Raw genomic sequence first — 25,639 nt, 5'->3', positions numbered from 1 at the left:
CCTCACTGCCTTTCCCAGAAGCTTCAGTTTTATTCTTGAAGTTCTGAGTTGCCTCTCAGCTGGGTTCAGTCCCCATTTGGAATCAATCAAATGGAGCTGAGTCACATAAGAAGAGATTTGACTCTTATTTGAACAATCTCCAATCTTATCTTTAGGATAAGAGGGGAAGATGTTTATAAAAACCTGGGTGAAACAAGTTCCTTATCATATCCAAATCTCTTCCTCCCTCAGAAAACTAAAAACACTGATGGGATAGGGCTGGAAAGGAGCATATTTGGAAAATGTTCCTTCATTACAGCTCCTTGGTGGGGGGGAACCTTAGGAGAAACCTTCTCCCAATTTTTTTGGCTTGGTTAGCAGAAGAGATTAGACTAAAATGATGTTTCGTATTTTGTGATTCAGCATAGTTTGGGAAATCTAGGTATGTTGTATGAACCACATTATCATATTGAGTCATAATATGATTTATTGTGGAATTACATGTTATCTGAACACAGCAATTGTATTTTGCTAAGCCAGGAACTGGGGGAGAGTTTATATTTTTACCCTCCTCCTCTTAACCTTGGAAATGATGGCAACTGGAAGATGAAACACATCCACATTGGGAGAAACAGGGAAAAAAGAGGACAGTAACACTGGAATAGATTTGTGCTATCTGGCTTTCATTCCCATATGTCAGTTTGTCCTAACAGATGGGTCAAGCTACACATTAGGTGTCTTAGAGCATTTCCTTGTTCTTTTCCTTGTGTTTTTATCTTATTTCTTTTTCAAGGAGCCTGAGTCATGTGCATTATTTTCTCCTTTTTATTTTCAGAGCAACTCAACTAGGTTAGATAGGGTATTATCTGAGTAATTGAACCCAAGATCATTTCAAGGCTAAGCAGGGCTCTGGACTCTTGATAGCTTCTCAAATTGTTATCCAATGCTTTTAGCCACAGTGCTACAGCCAACCTGTACTTGAGGTTGAACAAATACTGTGAGAAAGAATATAATCTTCTGTGCTTCTTTTCATGATTTGATTAATACAGTTTTGGGCTATTTTTCATAAATTCTTTTGATTTTACTAGACAAGATCTATGATTCAGTGGCAGAGAATGTACTTTATAGGCAGCAGTACTCATTTTAGTTCCTGGCATTTCCAAGACAAACTGGAAAAGGCTCTTGTTTAAAATGCTGGCAAAACCACTATGCCATTTAGAGCAAAAAAAGCAACTTTTGGTATTAAGGTCATGTGCAAGCTTTGAAGCCCATTTTGCAAGAGACCAATCACTGGTAAGGTCAGTCTGTCCCCCTTCTTGCAGCTTCCTGCTGAGAAGAAAGTGTTAGAGAAAAAATGGTTGACGGAGTAAAGATATTCTCACCCAGTTTTGGTTCAGATTCCACCCACGGTTTGCTTTAGTTTTGTCCATCATACAGGCCTTAATGGAAGGCAGCCCTCAACACACATGGAGGACCTTGTGTTTGGAAGCTAAACAGGATTGAGCTTGGTTAGTACTTTGATGAGAGACTGTAATGGAATTCTAGTGCTGTAAACTTTACTACGTCTACTTTACTAGGTTTTTTTTGTCTATTAGAATGTGGTAGAAATCAGAATTACAGGGAGTCCCCAAGTTAAGTATGCCTAGGTTACAGATGATCCATAGTAAAGAACAGAGCCTATTGTAGCAAAATTTGAGTTAAATACACAATGGTTTGAGTTTATTACACAATACTACTTATGCAGTATTATACAATAATACTGTTCTGGCTTACATACAAGTTCAACTTAAGGACAGACCTTGGGAACGGAACTTGTTCATTTATTGGGGACTACCTTTATTTGATTTCTAACAGCAGATTAAAATGCTTAGCCAAACCTGGCTGATCAAGAAAAGCTAAACAGGATTGGGCCTGGTTAGTATTTGGATAGGAGACCACATGAGAATTTTGGGGCTGTTGACTAGATTGGAGATAAAAAAAAAAAGTCCATGGAAAAATACAGTGGCCAACCACTTGTGTGCTGTTGCCAAAAAACTGCATGGCCACATCCATTACGTCACCAGAAATTGCACTCAGTTTGGAAACTTGACTTTAGTTGGCTAAGAAGAACTAGTAGACCAACCTGGAATAAGGAACATTCTTACCTTAGTGGCAAAGGATGCGGATGGGGATGGGGAAGATCATCATGAAGCGTATTTATTCCCCAAGCGCTGGCTTCAGATATTTCAGCCCCTGCATAACTTCCCCAACTAACTTGGATGTTGTTCTTTAAATGGAAAATGGCTGCCATTTTGAGACAGTTTAATAATTTGACTGATGCCTCTAAGGAATTGTATCATAACAACACAGGCTTATGGAAGGTTCTTTGATGTGCCAACTTCTTAGAGCCCTTGTGGTTACGCAGCTTGAATAACACAGATTATTCATTTCAGCCCCAAATTCACATAAGGAGCAGGTTTATATACAATTGCCCCTAAACACTTGAATGCTATTTACTGTGGCAGCTGTTTGTTTTGTTGCTTTTCACACATTCAAGACTGCCATGGTTCACTGACTCTTTCCCCTTTCTTTTCTCTTGCTCTCTCATTCTAGCATGAAGAGGCGTCCTAATTCTCTGAACATCCCCCTCACAGATGATATGGTACGTGGGCAGGTGGGGGCCAAGATTGCCCCTGCAGTGGACCACTGGCACCTGAGTGACCTCAGTCAGCTGCAGTCCAACTCCGTCTACAAGGTTTTTTTATAACTATCATGGAAATGAGAGCTTCCCTGCCTACTCGTCAAATTATGTTTTCATCAGGGGAGAAGGACCCTTTGTGTCTGTAACCCTTTGCAGCCTAAACCATTTTTCCTCACTGCCCTTTTGCTTGCTTAACTTCTTCTACCTTTTCAGGGACAGGCAACTTATGGCCCTTCCATACCTCCCAGCATTCCTCACTTTTGGCAATTTTAGAAGGACCACAGACTTACCTTTGTGCTAAGAATATTTTATGACCAGATGCAGCCAGTCTTTTCATGTCCATTTGCTATCCTTAATATTTTGGAACATGCTCAGAGGTAAGGGCAGAGCTCACTGAGGGCTGATGACAAAGATGGGGCCAAAATGGATATTGGAATGGCCCCAAGTTGGAAGTTGGAATGGCCCCAAGGACCAAATTCAAACTCTAACAAATCTAGTGCAGCAACACGATGATGTAGAAATTCTAATGAAAGAAAGGAACCCTCCCTTCAGGGACAGTCTATCTACTGTTGAATCAGATTCCCCTTTCTTGTGGCTTCAGCCTGATGATGCCCTTCTGGAACCCACAATGATTGTGCCTCATCATCCATGGGCCACACTTCAGATATTTCAAGGATGAGATTTTTATAATTTAAACTATCCATATTACTCTTCTTCTTCCTTTTTAATAAGAATTCAGTATGTTAGCCTTGGTCCTGGAAACAGCATAGGACAGAATGCTTGTTAATACTGTATGGCTTTGTCCCTTTCTCACCAACAGACTACAATCAAAATTTATTTCTTCATCATATGCTGATAGTCAAGCAAACCTTTATGCCAATAACCAGTCACCAAAGTGAGCCTAGAACACTGATGAAAGTTAATACTTTCTGCACAGGAAAAGCACTATTGTTAAGTTAAATTACCCTGTGATGTTTAGTCACAAATGGACTGTTTTGAATCTCACCAACATAGCATGTAGGTGACTTCAAAGCAGGGCCTACCTGCCTGAAAGAAGTAAATGGCTGCAAAGGGTTAAGCAGTCATCTTTTCATGGTCTTCATTGTCATTCTACTTTGCCCTTTTATGTTAGAGCCAGGATGGTTGGGAAAGGTTAGTAAGGCTATTGCTGCTTTCAAGGGAGTAATTGTTCTTTTTAATTGATTGGACAACAACTAAGATCTCCTGGGGCTTGATATTGATGTCAAATATGGCGCAACAAAATAAGGTGTCCACCAGAGATAGCTTCATCCTCAGTGCCAAGCAACATAATCTAACCTGGCATCTATCAGATGTTTTAAGATTGCACTTTCAAGAATTCTTAGCCAGCAGGGCTTTCTTTGCCACCCTCATACACCTGGCAATCCCAGATCTATTTATTTGCTCACCTTTCTTCCAAGAACTCAAGGCAGCTTATGTTTTATCCCTATAATAATTCTTGGAAATAGATTGGGCTGAGAGAGAGTGTGACTGGCTCAAAATAATCCATTGAGTTTTCATGGTGGATGGTGAACTTGGACCTGGGTCTCCCCATTCCTAGTCCAATACCTCACTACTATACCACACTGGCTGTCATGTTTGGAGGGTAGGTTGGAGAAGACTGTATTAGAAGGCCAGCCTCAATTGTCCCACCCTCGTTTCCATCAGAGACAGACAGTTGAAGAATGGCCATCCTAGTTCAAGTGTCTTCAATATTAGTACTATAGTGGGAGGCTAAGTTGGAAACCTCATTTCACTTCCTGAAAAGAACTATGAGATAACCATGAGGTTGTGTGTATCTAATGCATAATTGATATGAATGTGACCCTATAAAATTAGCAAAATATTTAGCTCAGGCTATTTTGCTTCCCTTAGACATCTTCCCTCAGCCAGGCATCTTTCCTATGAATTGGATGCTGCTGGAACAACACTAAATTGGAAATGCTTGAACGTGAGGGGAGAAGAATCAGTTTTGCTGTCTTCTTTTCTCCAAAATTTTATACAGGGTATGAAGAAAGGAGCTCTGTTTTTACAGTCTCTTTTCATTGTCATATTGGAACAAAGGTAGTGGTGGCTTCTCCATTTGCTTGTACTCAACAGGGAAAGGACCAAGTTAGCCTTAAACTCTCTGCTCCAGGCAGTCATATCAACTGTCAATTCCTGCCTAGATTGGCCCACAAGTTTTCCAAAGGTGTCATCCCATTTTCTGGAGTCCTAAGGATGGGTGCACAGTTGATTGGGTGCTGTTGGTGCAGCATGTGTGAAATTTAGTTGACTTTAGCCTTACAATTCAGTGATCCTTTCATAGTCCTGGAGGGCAACTCTGGTGGGTAATTAGGACAGCTGTCCTTTGCTGGTCTTTTCAAGAGGACCTCCAGGAAGAAATTTGTTTCCAGCAATGGATATACAGTAACAGTCTGTTGAATCTATTACGGCTAAAGTCCCCATGCTATGGTCTTGTTTTATGTCCCTTCAAAGACCTAAACCTATTTGGTTCTTTTGATTTATCTTGCTAGGCACTTTCATTAAAAATCAGACAAATAGGTAAGTTGACAATTTAAATAAAGGAAAAATAGCTAGTTAATAGCTGGTTTTAACAGAACAGCTCTCTGAGAACAAATGGCAGTGGATCAGCTACTAACAGGTTGTACTGCTCTCCACAGCAATTATTCTTTTTCTCAGATTCGGACTGGAAGTGGTGATGGTGGAGATAAATCTTTTTCTTAAGTAGGCTGGATATCACCCTAGGCCTTGTATTTGTAAGATTGCTTTAGAGCAGTGGTGGGGAGTCCATTGCCTTGGTGATATTGTTGGACTCAAAATTCATATCTGCCTCAGCTGCTGAAATGCTAGAGTTCTTTAATGCTATTATGGAGTGTAGTCAAAAGGTAGGCAACCTGCTGCCCACCAGATTTTTTGAACTTCTAATCTAGCCACTATAGCTAATGGCAAGGGTTAGTGGGAATTGATCAGAATAAGTGAAGGACACTGAGTTGTTTATCTCTGATTTAATGTATTGCACTCCTTTTGGAGTTGACTAAAAAGAGACCGTAATTAATTATGCACTGTAACATGTATGGGATAGGGTATGGGATTTTATAGCATATTTAGAGGTCTAATTTAATTTAATTTAATTTAATTTAATTTAATTTAATTCTCACAAGAAGTTGTAAGGAGGTTAAATTGCAGCCACTTCTGGGTGCTGCATGTGGTCACTGACTTAATTTTGGAAGCCCATTGCAAGTGAGTAGAGTTGTAGCCAGCGTAATCTGGCACAAGGGAATTTGCAGAAAGAAAGAGCACATTTTGGGCACTCCACTGCTGGCTTTGGCAATGCCTACATGCAGGCCCCAACAGATTCATTGCAAGGCATTACAGTCTTGACAGCAAAAATGTTCCTCAGCCATGAAGCATTGTACCATACTGGCCCCTGTTGTTCATTTTGTGGTTGCCATTACTGCTGCTTGGCGTGCTATGCTCATACTTTGTAATGCTCCGAAGGCAGCAATAGAGCCAGGGAAAAATTTGATCACCGTGGATGCCTTTCCTTTTTTCCCTTTTTTTCTCTCCCCTCTCTCCAAACAACATTGCACGCCAGTGCCCACCTGATGAAATGTCTGAATCTGGACAGTCCTCTGCAGCTGCTACTCCGAGCACCACAGGAACGAAATCTAACACCCCCACCTCATCGGTGCCTTCTGCTGCTGTGACCCCCCTGAATGAGAGCCTGCAGACAATGAATGACTACGTTACTACAAAAAACAACAAACGGGCGCGGGAGAAACGGAATAGCCGAAATATGGAAGTACAGGTGGTCCAGGAGACAAGGAACGTGAGCATAGGTATAGTTGGTTTATCAAGATGCCTGCTTAACTTGTTTTCTGAAATTGTTAGGTTCTAATCATCTACCTGGCTAGTTTTGTGATCCTGGGATTAATCTGGAGGACCCTCAACAGCTTGGGACCAAAATACTTGAGAGAATGGTTTCTTCAGTGTAGTTCAGCCAATAGGCTAATGATCTCTTGAGTCCTTCCTGGTTGGGTCACATTCTATGGATTTTCATTAGGTGGCAACCAGGAAGAAGCCAAAGAATTATATTTCTAGTATATTTTAGAAAAGTGTTTCTCAACCTTAGTAGCTTTCAGATAGGTGGACTTCAACTCCCAGAATTGCCCAGCCAGCAAGGATTCTGAGAGTTGAAGTCCACCTATCTGAAAGCTGCCAAGGTTGAGGAACCCTGTTTTAGGATATAAAACTGCTAACTTAAGAATTATTTAGAGACTTGCCAAAAATATTTTTAGTAATTTTGGCATTTGAGACTGCAAGAGAGTACTATTTTTCTCCTTCCACCTCCCACCATTCATAGCCCTTGTTTATATTGGTGTTTTCTGGACCCCCTTTGAAGGTTGTTTTATCGCAGATGTTTCAGTGTAATATGTTGTATGGTATAACAGGCAATAGGTAAGTTATTCTGCACTGGCTCTTTTGCTGATTCTGCACAAGGATGGAATTTGTGTAGTGCCTATGACCTCTGTCTGATGGTCTCTTAATGTGCCAAAAGAGAAGGTTAGTAAAGTGTACTTTACATGTGAGAGAGAAAACAAGACAGCGTGCCTTCTGGATGGCTGCTCTGTGATATTTCTGATGCTGTGAAACACAGATTGTGTTACTCAGTGTTTTTCAAGAGAAGCAGAAGAGCAATGGCACATGTTTAGTCCAAAAGCTTTGTTGGCTCCAGAGCACATATGGTTCCTGATGCCTTTGTTACAGGAATGGGAAGCAGTGACGAGGGGTCGGATTTTCAAGATATTGACTCTACTCCAGAGTTGGACATGTGCCAGGATCCTAGACTGGAACGCACAGGAAACAGGTTGGAATGCTTTGGGGGCAGACTTAACCATTTAAAGGGTTCAAATGGTGGTGGATCATTAAAATGGACACCATAGTTTATGAAGCTGGACTATTTCCACTAATTGTAATTTAAATGAACTACTTGTAGAATAGTTGTCCTGCTAAACAGTGGGTCACAAATTTCTGGTCTCCTCAATGTGTAGTGCACTGCTTTTGCTGTTTTTGTTGGGGTGAAAAAAATAATATTTTGGGTGGAAAGGTGCCTTCCATGACTAATCGAGGCAAATGAAAATATTGCTTGCCACAATGTATTTCTAATTTTTTTCCTTACACAATAGCCCAACACAAGGGATAGTGAATAAAGCCTTTGGCATCAATACTGATTCACTGTATACTGAACTTACTGAAGTGGGCTCAGAGGCCATTGGAGACGTGGATGAAGGAGCAGATCTACTAGGTAAAGATGATTTCAAAGGCATCACTTTTAAAATTCTTACCTTGTTTATCCTCATAACAATCCTTTGAAACTTAGATGTCACAACTTTGAAAGAGTCAGTAGATATTTAACTGGATAACTGAAATCTCTAGAGAAAAGGAAGAGGTAAAACCAATCAGTGGTATTTGAATCCAAGTTATGATTCTAGGACTTATCTAACATATAGGTATAAAATAAAAAGGCAATTATTTACTAAGCAGGTTTATGGATTCTACAGAATTCTGCAGTTTGTATAAATGAAGCATATTAAAACATGTATGCATACATTTTGTTCTGCATTTTCTAATTAATTTGTTTAATTTATTCCGTTAGTCTAGAGCAGTGTTTCTCAACCTTGGCAGCTTTCAGATGGGTGGACTTCAATTCCCAGAATTCCCCAGCCAGGGTTAGGGTTGAGAAACCCTGGTTTCAGCCAGGGTTAAGGTTGAGAAACACTGGTTTAGAGACTGGGAAGGAGTTACGTGGTATAATGATGCCTTCCTATTCTTAGGCTACTAAGAATCTTGCCTGTGCAATTGTCTTACCTTTCAGGCAGTTATTTTTCCTAACCATAGGAATTACAAAAAATGACATCATCTTCTTAAAAAGCTGAATTCTCTAATCAGAATCATATTCTCCACTTGCGAGAAACAGCAGCCTATCCAGTTACGGCTGCTAGAGGGTCTGATTCATAACCAAGATTTTTGTTTGTTTATCTGACATACGCCTCTAAGCATTTAATAAAATAAAGTAAACTAAAGAGAGGATAGGCAATCCATGAGGTAAAAACCAAAGACTTTCAAGCAAATCAGTGTGTATGGCCCTTAATTTTATCTTAGATTAATATGTTTATTAAAGTGTCGCGGATGATGGGAAGATGTCGCATGGGATGGGGGAACAACTTCATGTTACATCTAGGTTGCTGACTGATTTTGGAGTACAAAGCATTCTTCCTCTCAATTAAGAGGGAATGTCTGTGTATCAAAGAAATCCGAGGGATGTGCAAATGATATTGCTGATGTACTGTTTGTTTTAATGCCATGGAGGTTCAGTTCACAGCTTAATAACGTATTGTCAGTGTAGGTCCGCTCAAGCTGAATCTTGCAAGGCAGATATGGCCTTCTAGTATTGTATGTAGCCTTCTGAGCTTCATGGGCCTCTCAGCTTTGCATGTTGCTACAGTGTGGCCTGTTTCGTTTTGCTGTAGTATGTTGGATGTACCCAGCCATTATGGTTTGTGAGCAATGTTTTATGGATTAGTCTCAGCCAGTTAGGGTTTAAACGAAAGTACCCTTCTCAGGCACCAGACCAAACAGCCTCCCAGCTCAACCCTCCATCCTAGCCCAGTGCTTGGGGGAAGAGCCAGGTCTTCATGGCATCTCACTCAGCTTGTTTGCTCAATTCCTGGTTGGTTCCCTCCTGGCTTTTATTGTTGTGCTCATCTGGCATCTTATAGGATAGTTAGAAGTATGGTTGAGGCCCAAAAGCAAACCAGGAGTAAGCCAGAAAACCACCAACAAACCTTATTCTCCATTTGCATGTCATGCTAAGCCACAGTTGCAGTTAGTAAGCCAATAACAAACGCTGGTTTTAAACCGCTAGCCCTCAAACAAACCGTGACTTATTCCATTCCCCCTTCCCACGTCCACACACCCTACAAAGCTAGAAAGAAACAAAACACATTAGAGCACAATGTGATATGTGAACCCAAACGTTTCAAGAAGATGAACAATTCAAGAAGACAGTTTCCTTCTTAGACTTCTAAGGTAGATGCTTGAGGTTTTGGCAGAGCTGATGGGAAAGTCCTAGGCATTTTAGTGAAATTGTGGTTTCCAAAGGTAATGTTTTTATTTTACCCCTTGCTGTGCTGAAGCAGAAAAATGCAAAGAAGGCAAAAGAAATGTTCTTGCTCATTCTGGCTTAATGAAAAACATTACACGAAACCAAATGCCACAGTGAGAAAACAAGGTTAAATGAGGGGCTTGTAAGCTCTTCAACTCCATTTTCATCAGAAGCATTGACCCTTCCTTTCTCATGCCCCTCATGCTCTCCCGCATGTAAATTCATGCTGTTTACAGTCATGATGGATCTTGTCTTTATGATTTCATGCCTTTTGACATGGAAATGGCAAAATCATTGTCTTGGGTTTTTTGAGGGGGAGGGAGTTGTTTAAAAATCCGGGATTTTTTTTTTTTTGGTTGTTGTTGATTTCAAACATTGATTGACTTTTTTCCCCTCCCCCACCCCATTCCTACCCCCATTTCCTTTTCCTCCTCCTGTCTCTCTGTGCTTCGCTGGACATGGCCCATAGGGGAATTTTCAGGTGTGTATTTCTCCTCTATTTAGATTCCTGGTTTATTTCCTCCTTTTCCTCTTTCTAGAATTTTAAAGCAAATGATGAGGGCATATACATGTAATATATCCTGCTGCTGTCCTGTCATGGTTCACTTTGTTGACTTGGTTCTACATTTCTCTCCTTTTATTGGTTTGGACAGTTACGTGTCTGAACCCAAGAGATCACTTTCTGCTTTTTGCTCACATTTCCTTTCTGCAGCCTCCCTCCACTCTGTCTGCTGGAGTCCCATCTACTTTGGGACTTAAGGTGGGAGGTGGAATATCCTGTTATATAACTTGTGGGATGAAGAGTTTATTTTTGTTTATTAGTTAAGGCATGTCATGACTCAAAGATTGAAATGCAACGGCCACCTCCTCAGGTGACTTTAAAAAGTCCTCATTTGGGAGAATGATGCTTAAATTGCCAGTTTCTAAATTGTAGCCCTGTGAGATAGTTGGGCTATAGGTTGCATCATCCCCCGCCAGGGTAGCCTGTGGTCAAGGATAATGAGAATTATAGTCCTGCAATATTTAGGGGATGCAAGAATGAAATCACTGGCTTAATTAGTGCTAACTGGATGGATCTGGATCTACTTCTAATACAAATGGAAAGGAAAAAAGACTACTGAAGACTACAGTTCGTTTGTGATATTCTCCTTTTCAAACTCATAATAATAATCCTGGGACTTTTAGGGGAAAATGTATGGGATTGCTTTTCTTTGATCTCATATAATCAAGAACTAATTCACTTGAACAATTATGTTTCCCCTGTCTTTGCAACAGTTATTTTGAGGCTGTTGGCTTTAAAAGATAGTTTCGTTGAATGGAGCTTAACTCTTGGTGACCACACAGATGCAGCATTGTTTTGTTGGTAACAGTACAGAAGTGGTTTGTCACTGCTTTCTCAGATATTTTTTCAAGTTCCCAGTCTTGTCTACAACCCTGGGATTTCCTTGTACTCTCTCAACTAAACACTAATCAGGTTCAACCTTAGTTAACTTTTGAAAATCTGCCAAGGCCAGCTAGGTGGTACCATCTGGTATGACTTAAAATTTCCCTTGAGTCGAGTTTAACTCCTGGTGACTTTAGGCCAGGGCTTCTCAACCTTGACAACTTTAAGATGTGTGGACTTCAACTCCCAGAATTCTGAGAGTTGAAGTTTACACATCTTAAGGTTGCCAAGGTTGAGAAACACTGATCTAGATGGATGGAACAGAGGAAGCCAGTAAGTACTTTAGTGTTTCGTCTCACTAGTTAAGCTTATATGGCAAAAGGACACAGATCTGGGAGTTGCTCAATCTAACTCCAGGAACTTTTGATAAAAGTTGCAGTATTAAAGAGGAAAGCTTGTTTTAAGGATGACCAACTTGTCCCCATGCCATTAATATTCCCTGCACTTTACTTAAATGATTAAGCCATCTTTATCTAGCACATATTAAGGGCAACAGTAGATACTTGTGACAAGACTTGGCACACCAGTGTTTTAGATTTTTAAGAATCAGAGGCCCACAAAATCCAAGAAAATCAAGTCAAGTACTGTGTTTAGCTGCTGGGGGGAGCAGGAAGCTTGTTTTAGAGTAATCTAGTGGGGACGTCAAGTTCTTGTTCTATTTATTTCTTGTTCTAGAGGTAGCAGCGGAAACAGCCCAGAGGAAGCCAAGTGGCTTTAATGTTTTTCATGGGTCTCTGAAATAGGAAGGTAGTTGTCAGGGTGGACTGTCTGCAGCTCTTGGGTTATTTAGCTTCAGTGAAGAGCAGTTCTATGGTCCGCATGGGCCAAAACACAGAAGGAGAAGAAGATTAGGAAATGATAGAAAAGAAAGTGAATTCAAAGAAACAGGGGTAGATGAGATGGAAGTGGTAGAGAGAGAAAAAGAAGAAAGGGGGATAGCAGAGAGTGAAAGAAGCAGTGTCATCACCTACTGTTCTTCTAGCTCCTGGAAACATGGTCCCTGACAGATTATTCCCAAGAGAATGCAACCTTTAATAGAAAAAATGTTTACCAACCCTGGTTTGCTCTCTTTGCTTCTTCCAGTTCTACATTCCTCTGCTTCTCCAAAGAGAGTAAAAATGCTAGGACTTTCCTCACACAATCATCATCATCATCAAAGAGAAGATCAGAGCTTCCTTAGTGTTTGGGTGTTCTGTTTTTTAATACTACAGAAGAGTGCCTGCAACCTCAGGACTGAATCCAGGATATTTTATGTCCTTTAATCCCATTTCATTGTCTTTGGGAATGACTGGATAAATGGTTAAGATCTTTAATTTGATTGCAGCCTAGTGAAAAGGCACATTTTGATGTGCTGGGTCCCCTGCCCCCTTTTGTTATTTATGCATCTTGCTAAGGGTAGGCATAGAAATCTCCTTGTTAAATAGGAGTAAAGATTCTTGCTGTTATGTCAATGTATATAACATTGAAAACAGGCCCGTAGAGCAATACAACTTTTTAACAGCATTCTTCATCTGCAGTATTCTAGTTCTGAGAGATGGGCTAGGAGTATCATGAAACAGATCCCCAAGTTCCTTGTTCCTTGAATGCAAGGAGCTGTTCCAAAAACATCTCTCTCTCAAAGGGAAAGAGCATTTGGATCTAACCCACAAAAATTAGGATATATGATTTTGATTTGTGTTTCTTTCTTTACTATTCATTAGACAACACTTTATTTACGAAAGGAGGAGAAAGTTTTCAGGCAGATGTTCTTTTGAAATCAGAAGGGAGGGAGCTCCTTCATGCTTTAGCTCCAGAAGTTACATTCTTCTGGAACTTATCTGTGCTGTATTTTCTATTACCACCTCTGTGAGCTGGAAGGAGGTTGTTGCTCAGATGGGGAGAACAATGATAGCCTCGGGAGTTGCCGCTTGATTGGCTTCTTTCAAGAACCAGGTCCTTCTCCTGCTAAGCTGGATCAGACAGGTGGGGAATTGCCCTGCTGTCATGCAAATGATTTTCCATACACATATGTGCTAAGACGGTGTCACCATTTGCTGAGTTGTATTTAATGGCTGCTTTTTCTCTCTCTCCCTGCCCTCCCCCTCCCCTTTTTTTTCTCTTCTGTATCTCTTCCCCTGCTGGATCCTTTGCTCCTTCCCTTCCTCTTCTCTCATATGCAATGACTTTCATAGTACGGGATGATTTCTTTGGTAAGGCGAAAGCCAGTTTTAAAACATATGGGTGTTTCCCTTTTCCCTTTCCTTTCACTCAGCATCTCTTCATCTTTTTTGTCTTCTTTCTGGGATTCCTTGGGACTTCATTTGTTTTTGTATTGATCCCTGTGATGGTAATGAAGTTGCTTTTTTGAGAAGCAGATCTTCTTCAGTTGCCATCATCTAGGAGGTATTCTCCTCTCCTCTTTCTTGGGATGTAGGTGGTTATCCGCTTTGATGTTTCAAGCAGCTTCCAAGATGTGGCCATGAAATGTGTCTTTCCCTGTTTCTTTCTTTTGGAAACTGTACCCCTGGGGCAACTTGACGGGAAGATTTATCTAAGCAGCCCACTTCCTTTTGATTCACTTAGCTTGACGTGTATGCTGATGCTTTTGGCAGCTTTTCTTGACTCAATCTCTAAACTTTAGTTTTGAAAATTAGCTGGTTTCTCCCTGAATAGCTATCTTTCTGTAAGTGGAGATGCTCCATCATAGTTTCTTGCCACCTGCATTTTGAAACTGCATCAGGTCATCTTCACTGCACTTTTTTTTTTTTGGACTTTTTAAAAATGGAATATTAAAGTAAAGGCAATTAATTCTGAGGGATCTACTGAGAGATGACCAGATAATTCTTGGTGTGGCAGCTGAGATTTCAGACTCCTATTTGTTTAGCAATACTGTCAATTAAAAACTTCTCTTTCTATTCTAAATTGGGCTGCTAGAAGGCTGTATCTAGAGAAACTTACATTCAAGATCGGCATTAACTGTCAGTATTGATTGGCATTGACCAAGGCCCCCATTCTTGCAAGAGGCCCCATTGTTCACCTTTTCTCTCTGAGTGTTCAAAGAGTGCAAGAGTGAGGAGCAGGTACATCATTCTTGAACTCTCCCACTAGCCAGATTGGACTCAGAAGGAAAAGGCAAGACAAGGAGCGGTTGTAGGGAAGATTTGAAGAAGGCACCCCACTATCAAATCAAATCTTTATTATGATCATAGACCAGCATAGGCACTCCACTGTAGGCATTTTGATCAAGGGCCATCCAAATCCTGCACCCATGCAGTTGAAAGTGCAATCCTACGAACATTTACTCAGAAATCAACCACATTGTATTCAGCAGGGCTTACTCCTGGGTAAGTGTGCATAAATATTGAAGCCTTTGATATAGATTTACACTTTTGGGAGAATGATCATCCCAGGATTTGTTCCATGAGAGTATTAGGGAGTTGGTTCTGCTCCTGAACCACGGTTCCCGTGCAGTAGACCTGGTATAAGTAGATCTCATAAGTCTGAAATTTGCCCCAAACTGTTCTACACGATATATGTGCCCCCAAGAAATAAAGATTCTCTGGCACAGTTGTTCAAAATCCCTTATGAAGGGAAAATGTATAAAATGGCATAGATCAAGCAACTAAAGGAAATGTGCCATATTTAAGTATATTTTGGGCAGCTGATTCCACTACTTGTAGTCTTGGAATTAACCAAAGAGTTATGAATGATCTTGGTGTTCTTCCTTTTAACATCTAGAAATCCAGCTGAACCACCAGCCTGGCATTTTTCTTCATTTATATTCAAGACTGTCTTTGTCACCTTAAAAAGTAGAAGCTTTCTGACGAAGTGAGATTTTCGTGATTCTCTGCCTGGATCAAATTGACACACATCCCTGGTTATTGCCTCTGTTTTAAATATACTGTATATCCCTGTAGTCTTGGGATTTTTTTTCCCTTTGTGGAATAGCAATACCTAATTTATATCTCTGGAATATCCTTTTGTTTTACATGGTGCAGGCCACTGATTGGATCTTCATACAGTGGCAGACCACATAATATATGGGTTATGTTTTGCTAAGGCTTACGTTTTAGACTGTCCCAAAATACTTAGTTCTTGGTGTGCTCTAAGAAATGGCATGCAAATCAAATGCTGCCTGAAACATCAAAAGGGAGTAATCTCTTCATGTCCTCTAAACACAATTGCTGCTGCTTTTCCATTCTCCCTGGGAAGTGGACATTCCTCTACCATCTTCAACCCATCTCCATCCAATTGTGGGAAGAAGGTCTGTGCACTACCCCAGTGTGTTGTGATGTGTTCTCACTTCTTACGTATGCTGCCATGATTCTCTTGTTAACTTTTCATTTGTCCTGAGTGTGCGTTTGTCCCATGAAAGCAACCTAAACAGACCCCACAAAAAAAAAAAGGTTTTTTTTTTCTACACAGTGTGAAGTAGAAGAGAATTTGGATACTGGCAGAGATTTGCTAGCAGAAATTTGCTAGCCATTGATCACAAGGGCCTCTTCTTTTAATATCTGGAAATGGAACAACATGATTCAAAGTAGCACTTCCATTCTGTGATTGAAGAAAACTCTATTTCTTCTGTATTGAATTCTCAGTGCTTTGAAGCAAAATCTGTCCTATAAAGAATGAACTTCAATGCAATTTAATTGGCTGCAAGTATAGTGCCGTCCAGAGGAGCTTGTTCTTTGTATAACTTATCTTAGATAAAACTTAGGTGGTTCCAGGGCCACCACATTGACTCTTCCTTGGTTTGGAGTCCATCCAAATTAGAGGCAGCATCTGAGTTCGTTCAATCATTTGGAAGAGAAAGGTTGCTGTTTGTGAAAAACGCTCAATGATTCTCAAAAACTAAAAACTGCCATGCTTGGAATGTACCTGTTGAACTCCTTCTCTCAGTACTGTATGTGCCTCTAGCTTTCTAGAAAAAGAGATTCAGTATATTGAGAATACAGATCTTTCAATGGCCATGATAAATTGGGGAGTTGTCCTCTGACTGAGTGCATGCTTTGGGTAAACAAAGTCTTAGGTTAAAAAAGATCCAGGTGGAGGATAGTTTGTAAGAACCTGAAGGCCCAGTAATAGGAGGATCAATTTAATAATTACATGCTAAAGTTGAAAGATGAAGTCTCCTTCAAGTTGAGCATAGGTCTGGGGGACTTTATGTCCATGTCCATGTACTTTTCTTGGGAAAAGTATGGACATGATATACCATTGGGATCTTTTCTCGTTTTCTCAGTCTAACCTGTCTCCCAGAATTTCCTTCCATGTATGTCCCATCCAAGTGCAAACCAGGTCCAGTCCTACTTATTTATTTTTTTTAATTCAGCCACAGTTGGCAAGGTGCTGCTACCTGTGCAGAAGGCAAATTAAGGCTCCCTTGATTCAAGCTCTTGATGACTTCAAGGATACATCCACATACAGTAGTGTTCTTGCCAACAGTCTGGAGGTGATTTGTCATTGTCTTCTTCTGGCATGCTTTTTGGACTTCCCAGCCTAGCTGACAGCCCTTGATTCCTTAGTGATTTTCTGTCCAAATAACGACCAGGCTGAGCATGCTTGGCTTCCCACCCTATAAACAGCAAAGGGGCTGCCATCTGCTGTTAAGCTCCAAAGGAGATATTCATTATAATTATTCCTTGTTTGTATCAGCGTTCCTTCAAGAGTAGCATGTGTAGTCATTTTCTCCTCTTTTGTTTTTGCAACAATTCTACTAGATATTTAGATGGTGAATAAGTCCATCAGTTTGCTTCTGGACTAAATAAGGAAATGAACCTAAGGTTGCTGACTACAGTGTATTGACTTCTGCCCTATTCTGACTTTACAGAATCATGGTTCTTCTGTGGCTCATCCTCTTAATCCAGAGTGAAAGCAAACGTGTAGTATGAACTAGTCCTTGACTAGACTTTTTTCTTTAAAAAATTACAGCCATTTAGAGCATGGGCAGCAAATTTGTGATCCAACTTTTAGAGCCCCCAAAGTAATCTTCCATCTTAACTTCTGAAGGAAGTCTCTGTTTTGGGATGAATGGGATACATCTTCTGATTCCATTCCTTCTGTTCTTTGTAGCTAAACACATAATTAGAAGCTCTTGAACAATGAGGTTATGTCTCTTCAAAAAGAAAAATTGGTTAGCAAAGCACCAGCTTCTATTTTTCCCCCCAGTCTGTATCAAAATTTGTGTGGCTTTTATTATTTTTCTTTTCCGCCTCCCCCCAGGAATGGGCAAAGAAGTGGGGAATCTCTTGATGGAGAATACACAGCTGCTAGAGACCAAGTAAGACTCCTGTCCTTCTCCTGCTTCCTTATGAATGTAGCATGAGTCCAGTTAATAGTTGATGAGATTCTGCATGTTGCTGTTTTGTCCAGTTTATGTTGTCCTGGATGTCTGAAACATAAAAGGTTTCTATTTCTACAAAAGCTGGGATGAATTGCATTTAATCCCTCTACTACAGCTTTTTCTCTTGTTGTTCTTTTTCTTTTTAAAAGCTGTTAAAACAAACCAAAGTTGTTTAAAACAAGACAAATATTTGTGCGTTGTTGAGCATTTCAAAGAAGGTTTAAAGGCCACTAATGTGGGGGCTTTTCAAGCAGAACCAGTGTTGGAGTGGCCTGCCCACTCCAGTTTCTGCCGACCAGTCCTGGCCCCTGAAGGTGGAATAGTGTGCACTGGCTGTGCTTTTTGCCAGGGAAGATGGGAAATGTAGTTCAGCCTCCACAAGTCTGTTATAGATGGCTGTATAGTATTGATAGGTTGCAAGTCTTGTACAGCTTTTGCAGAAGCTTAGGGGAGAGTGTTTAAGACTGCCTTTACAGTCACCTTTACAGCCCAAGAAACTAGGGAGAGTCACTTTTGAGATGTTTGCCTTGCCCACATTCCTACTGTGGGCTAAGGTGCCTCTTATCCAACAATTCCTCTGGCTTTGGCTCTTCCCCCATCTCCCAAGGTCATTCCCACATACCATTACAGTGGTGCATAAACAGGCTGAAAGCTGGACCCTTCCTATCAGAATCAGCTGTTGTGGTTAATTCTCCTTTCTCAGGAACCAGGATGGGATGGTATTAGAGAGGAACTCACTTTCCCCAACTAGACTTAAAAAAAAATCAACCTCCCCACTACTTGGAGAAGGCTGCTGTATTTGGGGGGCCAAGATGCTCACCCATCTTGTTTTCCTTCCCCTGATGTGCACATTTCTCCATTCTGTCAAGACCTCCACCCAAAGAGCTTTTGCAGCTGTTTTGACACCAACCTACCAAACTGTTGGCAAAGGCAGAGGAATTCTTTCCTGTTCTTGGGCCCAGACCATTAGCCATGCTGGGGAGGATTGTAGTTGCAGTACATTAATATTTAGGGACTTGGTTGGGAAAGAATGGTGTCTGTTTGCTGTTGTTGCACTGATAGTTTGGCATGAAGGTAGTCCAAATAATTAAAATACAAAATTTAGTTGAAAAACCCTGTGTTCTCCCTGTGACTGCCAATGATATCCTATTGATTGATACTTCCCCAAAAGTTTTCCCTATGATGTTAGCCCTATTCTGAGGCAGAATATGTTTCTGTTTCTTTTGATGACTTGCTGTGCTCCAGAAATGCTTTGAATATTGTGAAGAATGATTTAATTGCAAAAGTGGACCAGCTTACTGGAGAACAGGAGGTATTGAAAGGAGAGCTGGAAGCAGCAAAGCAGGCAAAAACTAAGATGGAAGCCCGTATCAAGGAACTTGAGGAAGAACTTAAAAGGTGAGTAGCCAACTCCCTTTGGATTCATTTCTCAGTTGGAACAATTTCTCTAGAAGTGAGGTAGATGGGGCATTAGGCAGTGAGATAGTCAGCACTCCTAACCTAACCATATAAACCTACACATAAACACCAACCTTTAAAAACAGCCAAGGAGAACCTCTAATGTTGTGGAGGAAAAAGGTTGTGTAAAAGAGCTATGCAGACTTTGTGAGTTCCTCCATCCATTTCAAAGCCCTTCTTTTGAAAGATTCATAAAACCCTATTGTATAACTTTTATCTGTGCCCCATTTTCCAGATCTGATTCTCCCTTCATACCATTGCGTGAATGAGATGAAGAAATAGGAGTCCGCTGAATTGGGACCGAAAGTTCACATACTTTTTTGGGATGGTTCTTAAAATTCTTGGTTATTGCTTCTTATTGCCCCGAGCTGATTTACATCTCCAGCTGTCTTCCAGCTATTCTTGGGATGATGCAAAGATATCTGCTAGCTATTCTCAGATTTGGGGGAAGGGAAAAAAAAAAGCCCAACCTATCTGCTTTCTGAAAATTCAAGTTTGTTTCTGCCCTGCTTCTGTGTAACCTCTGGACTTGTTTCATAATTTTCATTCTTCCTCTCCCCTAGAGTGAAATCGGAGGTGATAGTTGCCCGCCGAGAGCCCAAAGAAGAGGTGGAGGATGTAAGCAGCTATCTCTGTACAGAATTGGTATATTACACTATTAAAATGCCTAGGGAAAGAGGGGGTATGAGGGGGGAGGGTCTTTCTTTCCCACTTCCTTGAATAATGACACTGAAATGATTACAACATCACTGTGCATTTCAATTTGAGCATCATCATGTCCATGGTCACTGTGGTGGGGGTGTATTCTCATGAAAATGGGAATGGGTAACTTGTCAACAAGTCATTCTTGAGTGACATTCACTTTACAGGCTGAGTGTATTGAAAACATCAGGAAGTCTCATGTTAAAACGACTGAATAGTAGTTATAGGAGGAGGATGAATTTAAGGATTCCTTAAGAGTTAATCCTTTCTCCTCCTCCTTTCTTCTTCTGATCTCATATTGTCTCATGCACAAGATTCATGCTTTTTAAAAAAAATATGTATGAAATAGTTGTAGACTGCATGCGTCATCTTGTGGGCCTTTGAAATCCAAAGTGAAATAATGTAGCCATCCAGTTCACACGCAACCCCTAATGTGATTTGCTTGTTTTTGACTTAGCACAATGTTTCCCAGCCTTAGCAACTTCCAAATGTGTATTCTTCAACTCCCAGAATCCTCTGCAGCAGCCATTCTGGCCAGGAGAGCAATTTTTTTTTTACTTCTTTTTTTGCTTGGGCAACTTTCCTGACATGAGATCAGGAAATTAATTAATAGTTTCCTATTAATCCATTCAAGTACTTTCTTGACACATTGCACTAAGCCGAACTCTAAGGATTGCAAATGTATCAAGTAAGTCATAAACCCTGTGTTCACACATTATGCTGATCCAAATATAACCCACATTATGTGTGAATCCCAGCCAGTGAAGGCAGAACCAGGAAGCAGAGTGTTTGGTCCTCTGGCATCTGTTTTGAAGAAATTCAAGACCAACCATCAACAGAAAGTTACAGTGTGATTGCTACTACTGATGAGTGACATCTCTTCTCCCACTTTTGACCCCTCCCTTGCTGAAGTAGCCTTAGCTTTCTAGCCTGTTAACAAGGTATTTTTGTCTCTCTCTCACACACACTCCATTCATAGCTAGCTTTCCAGCTATCTACCTATACTTCCCCCAGCCACCTGATCTGCCACCCATTACCTTTTAACCCTTGCTAATTGGACGTATGGAAGGGGCTGCATTCCAACCCTGTCCTCCATGCTGCTCAGGGGTTGGTGGGATCTCCCCCAGGGAATCATGCATATGAAGAGTAGGACTAGCTGTTCTTCCATGATGGAATTGATCAACAGCTGTTTCCTGGATCAGCCACACTTGAATGTCCTGTGAAGAGCAGGCTGATTTTAGTTTTGTGTATTAACTGCACATTTCTTCAGTCTTCTTTCTAACATGGTTACTTTTTGCACACCTAGCATTTTTCTTTTTCTGATGCAAAACTCTCTCCAATTATTAGCATTTTACAGAAAAGCCAGACATAATAAGTGCTAAATGATAAGTATTTATAAAGCAGTCATTCTACTCCTATCCCAGTTCTGGAACCAAAATATTTGTGAAATTGTTTCTGGATAATTTGAAAATTGAATGTAATACATGGATAAGAATGAGTATATGTTACAGGAGGGAATAAGATGGAATTCAGGCTGCAGCTATGCAACAGTTGTATAGCAATTAAGATCCTTATTTCTTTAGTTTTCCCTATAGCATTTTATCATGTTTTTCCCAAAGTATCCCTTCTCTGTGTTAAAGCTGTTCAGTGGGTAGGTTTAATTTGAACCTACTAACTCTTATTAACATCTAAAGACAGGAAATTAAACCTGGGTGTTAATATTAGCTTGCCAAAAATCTGTTAAGTAGGTTGGTGCAAAATGTTCCATTCCATTCCAGGGATTTCGAGAACATACTTTTTCTCCTTAGGATTTTGCTGAGCTGGCCATTCTTGGTCTAGCAGGATTTGTTTGAGAAGATTTACTTCCAGAAAACTGCTGGAGCACTCTGGAACAACCTGATTGGCATGATCTAGAGGAGGAAACAGAATCTACCAAAGTCCCCTGGAACATTTACTCTCTAAAATGGAATATTTCTGCCCATCCTTACAGTTAAACCTTTTGGCCAGCGCTGCTTCTCCAGATAGAATGCTACCCTCCCATGAGTTTATGATGAGCTAGATTTTCCAAGTCTATAAATAATAATCAGTTGGTGGGAGGATGAGATTAACAGAAGACCCAAACGGAGCTAATGTTTTTAACCTACTTGTTTGGTGTTGTACTAATCTCCATCCCCTTCCGTTTCCCATGGGTTGAAGCCATCCTCCTCCCCTCTGCAGGACAACATTCCTATAGCTCAGAGACGGCGCTTCACCCGTGTGGAAATGGCTCGAGTCCTGATGGAGCGCAACCAGTACAAAGAACGGTTGATGGAACTGCAGGAGGCTGTCAGGTGGACGGAGATGATCAGGTGAGGATGAGCCTCTGTTGTTGCAGCATTAGAGCTGGGGCCTTTTTTTTTTTTTTTTTTTTGCTGTTAAGAGCCACATTCCCGTTGGCATTGTACAGATTTCATTGATTTGTATTTGAAGCAAGCTGTGGGTGCCATAACAGCCAAAACCAACATATTTCTCCCCTTCCCTTCCCAACCCATTTTTCTTTTTCTTCTGATCTTCACTTTTCTTCTTCCCCCTCAAACAGCATATTTGTCAGGAATGTCTCCTTATTGCTGGAAGTCTGAACTGATTACATGCAAAGATATTCTGAATCTAGGTTGAGGTTCAGATGTGGTCCCCACGATGTAGGCTAGGCATCCTGTTTCAGAACCTTGGACAGGACCTAGCAGGGAGCCATTTTGCATGGGACCAAATGTGTAATACAGTGTTTCTCAACCTTGGCAACTTTAAGATGTGTGGACTTCAGCTGCTGTGAGTGGAATACCAGCAGCTGAAGTCCACACATTTTAAAGTTGCCAAGGTTGAGAAAAATGGTTCTAATAACTTCAGTGGCCATATAAAAAACACCTAGTAAGAATTTAGTTCTGGAGATTTTACTATAACATTCATTAAATAAGAAGAAAAGAAAGCAAGTACGTGAGCAATGCCTGATGACCCTAAAAACTGTTCACAGCTTCACAAATAAAATGCCTAGCTAAATTACTAGATGTCTCCAGAACAGGACTTCCTTTTCTCCCTGCCTTTTTTCAGCTCTGGCATTTGAAGTAGACTACTTTTAGACTTGGGAGTTCCATACAACCATTCATGACTGATAGCATTTAATTGGGGATCTATCCTTCATTAGTTGGTCAAGCTGTCCTAAGCTGGTGACTGTGATCAGTCAGCTGGTAGCCATAGTGCAATCTTTAGCAGCAAATTGAGAGACAACATATAAGTGATGTAGTTTAGCAGATGATTATGCCAAACTGAGCTATTTCCCCCCTGAGATGTCACCATGCCTTCTGATCCTCTTCTTGGAGAGGAGATGTTTCACACTTCCACATCCAGTGAGCCCACCTACTTCTTTTAGGCAATATTTTTAAAGGGATAAATAGCAGTGGGAAGGATCATTGTGATCAGAAAAGCAGCTGGGCTTGTGGCCCTGCCCAGTGATGGAGGCGTAGACAAACCGTCTCTTTGCCATGTCCTGCTTCAGAATTCTCTGTTCTCTTTGTCTGCAGAGCCTCCCGGGAGCATCCTTCTGTTCAGGAGAAGAAAAAATCTACCATTTGGCAATTGTAAGTACCGGTGTTTACTTGTGAGAAGTCAACAAAGATATTAGGGTGGCTAGGATAATCTCGTAGCACCAATCCAGGGTATGTGAGATAGTGTGCATCTATTATCTCTAAGGGCAGCCTCCCTCTGCAAATGGCACCTTTGGACAATTGTTGGACTCCAGTAGCCCAACAAATCCGAATGCCACAGTCGCCTTCTCTGTTAGCCTGCCTCCACTTGCAGCGACCCAGCCAGAAGCACCTTTGCGGTGGCCACAACAGCATCTCTAATTACCCTTTTCCTAGATAAGTAAATGAAAGCTGTTTATTTTAGCAGTTTTTGTGTGTTTAATTTACTTACTTGCTATATAGTCATGGGGCAGTTAGTGCAGACCACATAGAAACTCTTAATAGCAGATAAAAAGGCTACAAGAGAAAGGGGAAGGGAAAATGTGTGTGGGTCAGGGATATTCAATCAGGCTGCCAAAGGGGAAAATTCCCTGTGACCCAATTGATGAGCAGAGACCACACAATCTGCTTGAGCCAAGTTTATCTGAACAGGGCTGGGGAGAGCCCCCGAGGTTCTGCCCACCTAAGGAGGGTTCAGACAACCTTTATATGGGAGTATAGTCAATGCTGATCAGGAATGATGTCAAATGCCAGTCATCTTATTTTTGATAACATGGGATAGCTTTTCTGCCTATTGTGCGAATGCACAGTTCATGAAGTAGAGGTTGGCACGAGTCAGTTTTTGTGGTTAGTTTCTTCCCAGTTCACGTTTAAAACACAAGTGCTGATGTAAGATAACTTGTGAGCCAGCATCTGCAACTGCCTAAGCAGGCTGTGGAGGAGGCTGTCTTGAGTTCAGGGGCCTTGGAAGTTTGATGGTCCTGGTTCAAGTATTTGTTTTAGTCCTTCACTCCATTTGCCAGAATTGGTGCCGGACCCATCATCTTCTAATTGTGATGATTACACTGAACTGATCTCTCAACGGAAAAAGCACACTCTTAGAAGTTTTTATGCAGGGGGCACATTAGGAGGATCTGCACTTTCTATCAGAAACTCACTGCCCCATCAGCTGTTTTGAAAAGTGGATCAGTGGCACATTGGGAGAGCGGGTTCAGTAACTTCCCCCCATGTTCTCTGCTTCTAAGTCATGCTCTCACTCCCTTCCCAAAGCAGAAGAACTATGGTGCGCCCTGCCTGTTTTGAACAGGAAGAATGTCAGATGCGGAATTCAAAACACCTGGGCTTTGTTCTGTCTCTACCCCCTCCCTCTCCAGCTTCAGCCGATTGTTCAGTTCCTCCTCCAGCCCTCCACCTGCAAAAAGGAGCTATCCATCAGTGAATATTCACTACAAATCTCCCACAGCAGCCGGGTTAAGCCAGCGCCGCAGCCACACCATGTGTCAGATCTCTGCTGGGAGCCGAACCCTTGAGTTTTTCCCAGATGAGTATGTTTGACTATGATTATAATGGATAGAGAGGGCATGCTTTGGACCACCTCAGTAAAAGAACTCCGATTAGCGGGGTCCAGAAGGCGGGCCTTCTCTGCGGTAGCCCCTGCTCTTTGGAACATTCTGCCCCCAGAGGTGCAACTGGCCCCCTCACTCCTGGCCTTCCGGAGGGCTTTGAAGACCTGCTTCTGCCACTTGGCCTGGGGTGGGGAGGGAATACCTCAAGCATGGGGATGGCTAGCCCCATAGAGGCCTGCTGTCTTCAGCCTCAGATTTTTCATCTTCTTGGACTCTCTTTCCCCTTTTTAAGTAATGCTTTTAATTGATGTTTTATGTATTTATATATATTTACGTTTTTAATGTTTGTTGTGAGCCTCCCAGAGTTCCACATCGGGGGGAGATGGGCGGGTGAGAAATTTAATAACAACAACAACAACAACAACAACAATAATAATAATAATAATTTTCTTTGTCGGCAACTGGAAGGATTTCTTAGAAGTGTATGCTTTGTGGAAGAGCTGAGTTAATCTATGGTAGCCAAAAGTCAGGAGGAGTCTGGCAGCACCTTTTCCAACTAACAAATCTTATTAAAAAACGTAAGCTTTCATGTAGCTCATGAAAGCTTAGGCCTTTTGACAACGTTCGTTAGTCGGAAAAGGTGCTACCAGACTCCTCCTGATTTTTAGAATGCGTGCTGATGGGATGTCAGCAGAGCTGTGCATATTCCACAATTGGCTAGAAGCCAACAATTAGAAATTTTCATTTTTGTTATTGTATGCTATTAAATAAATAAATATCACCCTTCATCCTATTAGATTTAAGGGCAG

At 41.2% G+C, this 25,639-nt stretch overlaps 1 protein-coding gene across 1 annotated transcript in view; it reads left to right on the top strand.

The window, feature by feature from the left end:
* Positions 1 to 25,639, top strand: part of MAPK8IP3 (mitogen-activated protein kinase 8 interacting protein 3) — a 58,077-nt gene that overhangs the window by 15,076 nt on the left and 17,362 nt on the right. Inside the window, exons 5-15 of the mRNA XM_088148147.1 lie at positions 2,572 to 2,713; positions 6,276 to 6,519; positions 7,448 to 7,547; positions 7,867 to 7,985; positions 10,315 to 10,326; positions 17,488 to 17,545; positions 18,854 to 19,006; positions 19,630 to 19,684; positions 21,986 to 22,116; positions 23,323 to 23,379; positions 24,639 to 24,809. Of these exons, the coding sequence (XP_088004273.1) occupies positions 2,572 to 2,713; positions 6,276 to 6,519; positions 7,448 to 7,547; positions 7,867 to 7,985; positions 10,315 to 10,326; positions 17,488 to 17,545; positions 18,854 to 19,006; positions 19,630 to 19,684; positions 21,986 to 22,116; positions 23,323 to 23,379; positions 24,639 to 24,809 (1,242 nt within the window). The remainder of the gene's footprint in view (positions 1 to 2,571; positions 2,714 to 6,275; positions 6,520 to 7,447; positions 7,548 to 7,866; positions 7,986 to 10,314; positions 10,327 to 17,487; positions 17,546 to 18,853; positions 19,007 to 19,629; positions 19,685 to 21,985; positions 22,117 to 23,322; positions 23,380 to 24,638; positions 24,810 to 25,639) is intronic.

The sequence above is a fragment of the Python bivittatus genome, unplaced genomic scaffold, assembly GCF_059951505.1.
Source record: "Python bivittatus isolate LINGU-HERP-01145 unplaced genomic scaffold, Pbiv_v1 ctg000560_np1212, whole genome shotgun sequence".
Classification (NCBI taxonomy): Eukaryota; Metazoa; Chordata; class Lepidosauria; order Squamata; family Pythonidae; genus Python; species Python bivittatus.
The sequence above is the reverse complement of the archived record's forward strand: the minus strand, read 5'-3'. Positions and strand labels throughout refer to the sequence as shown.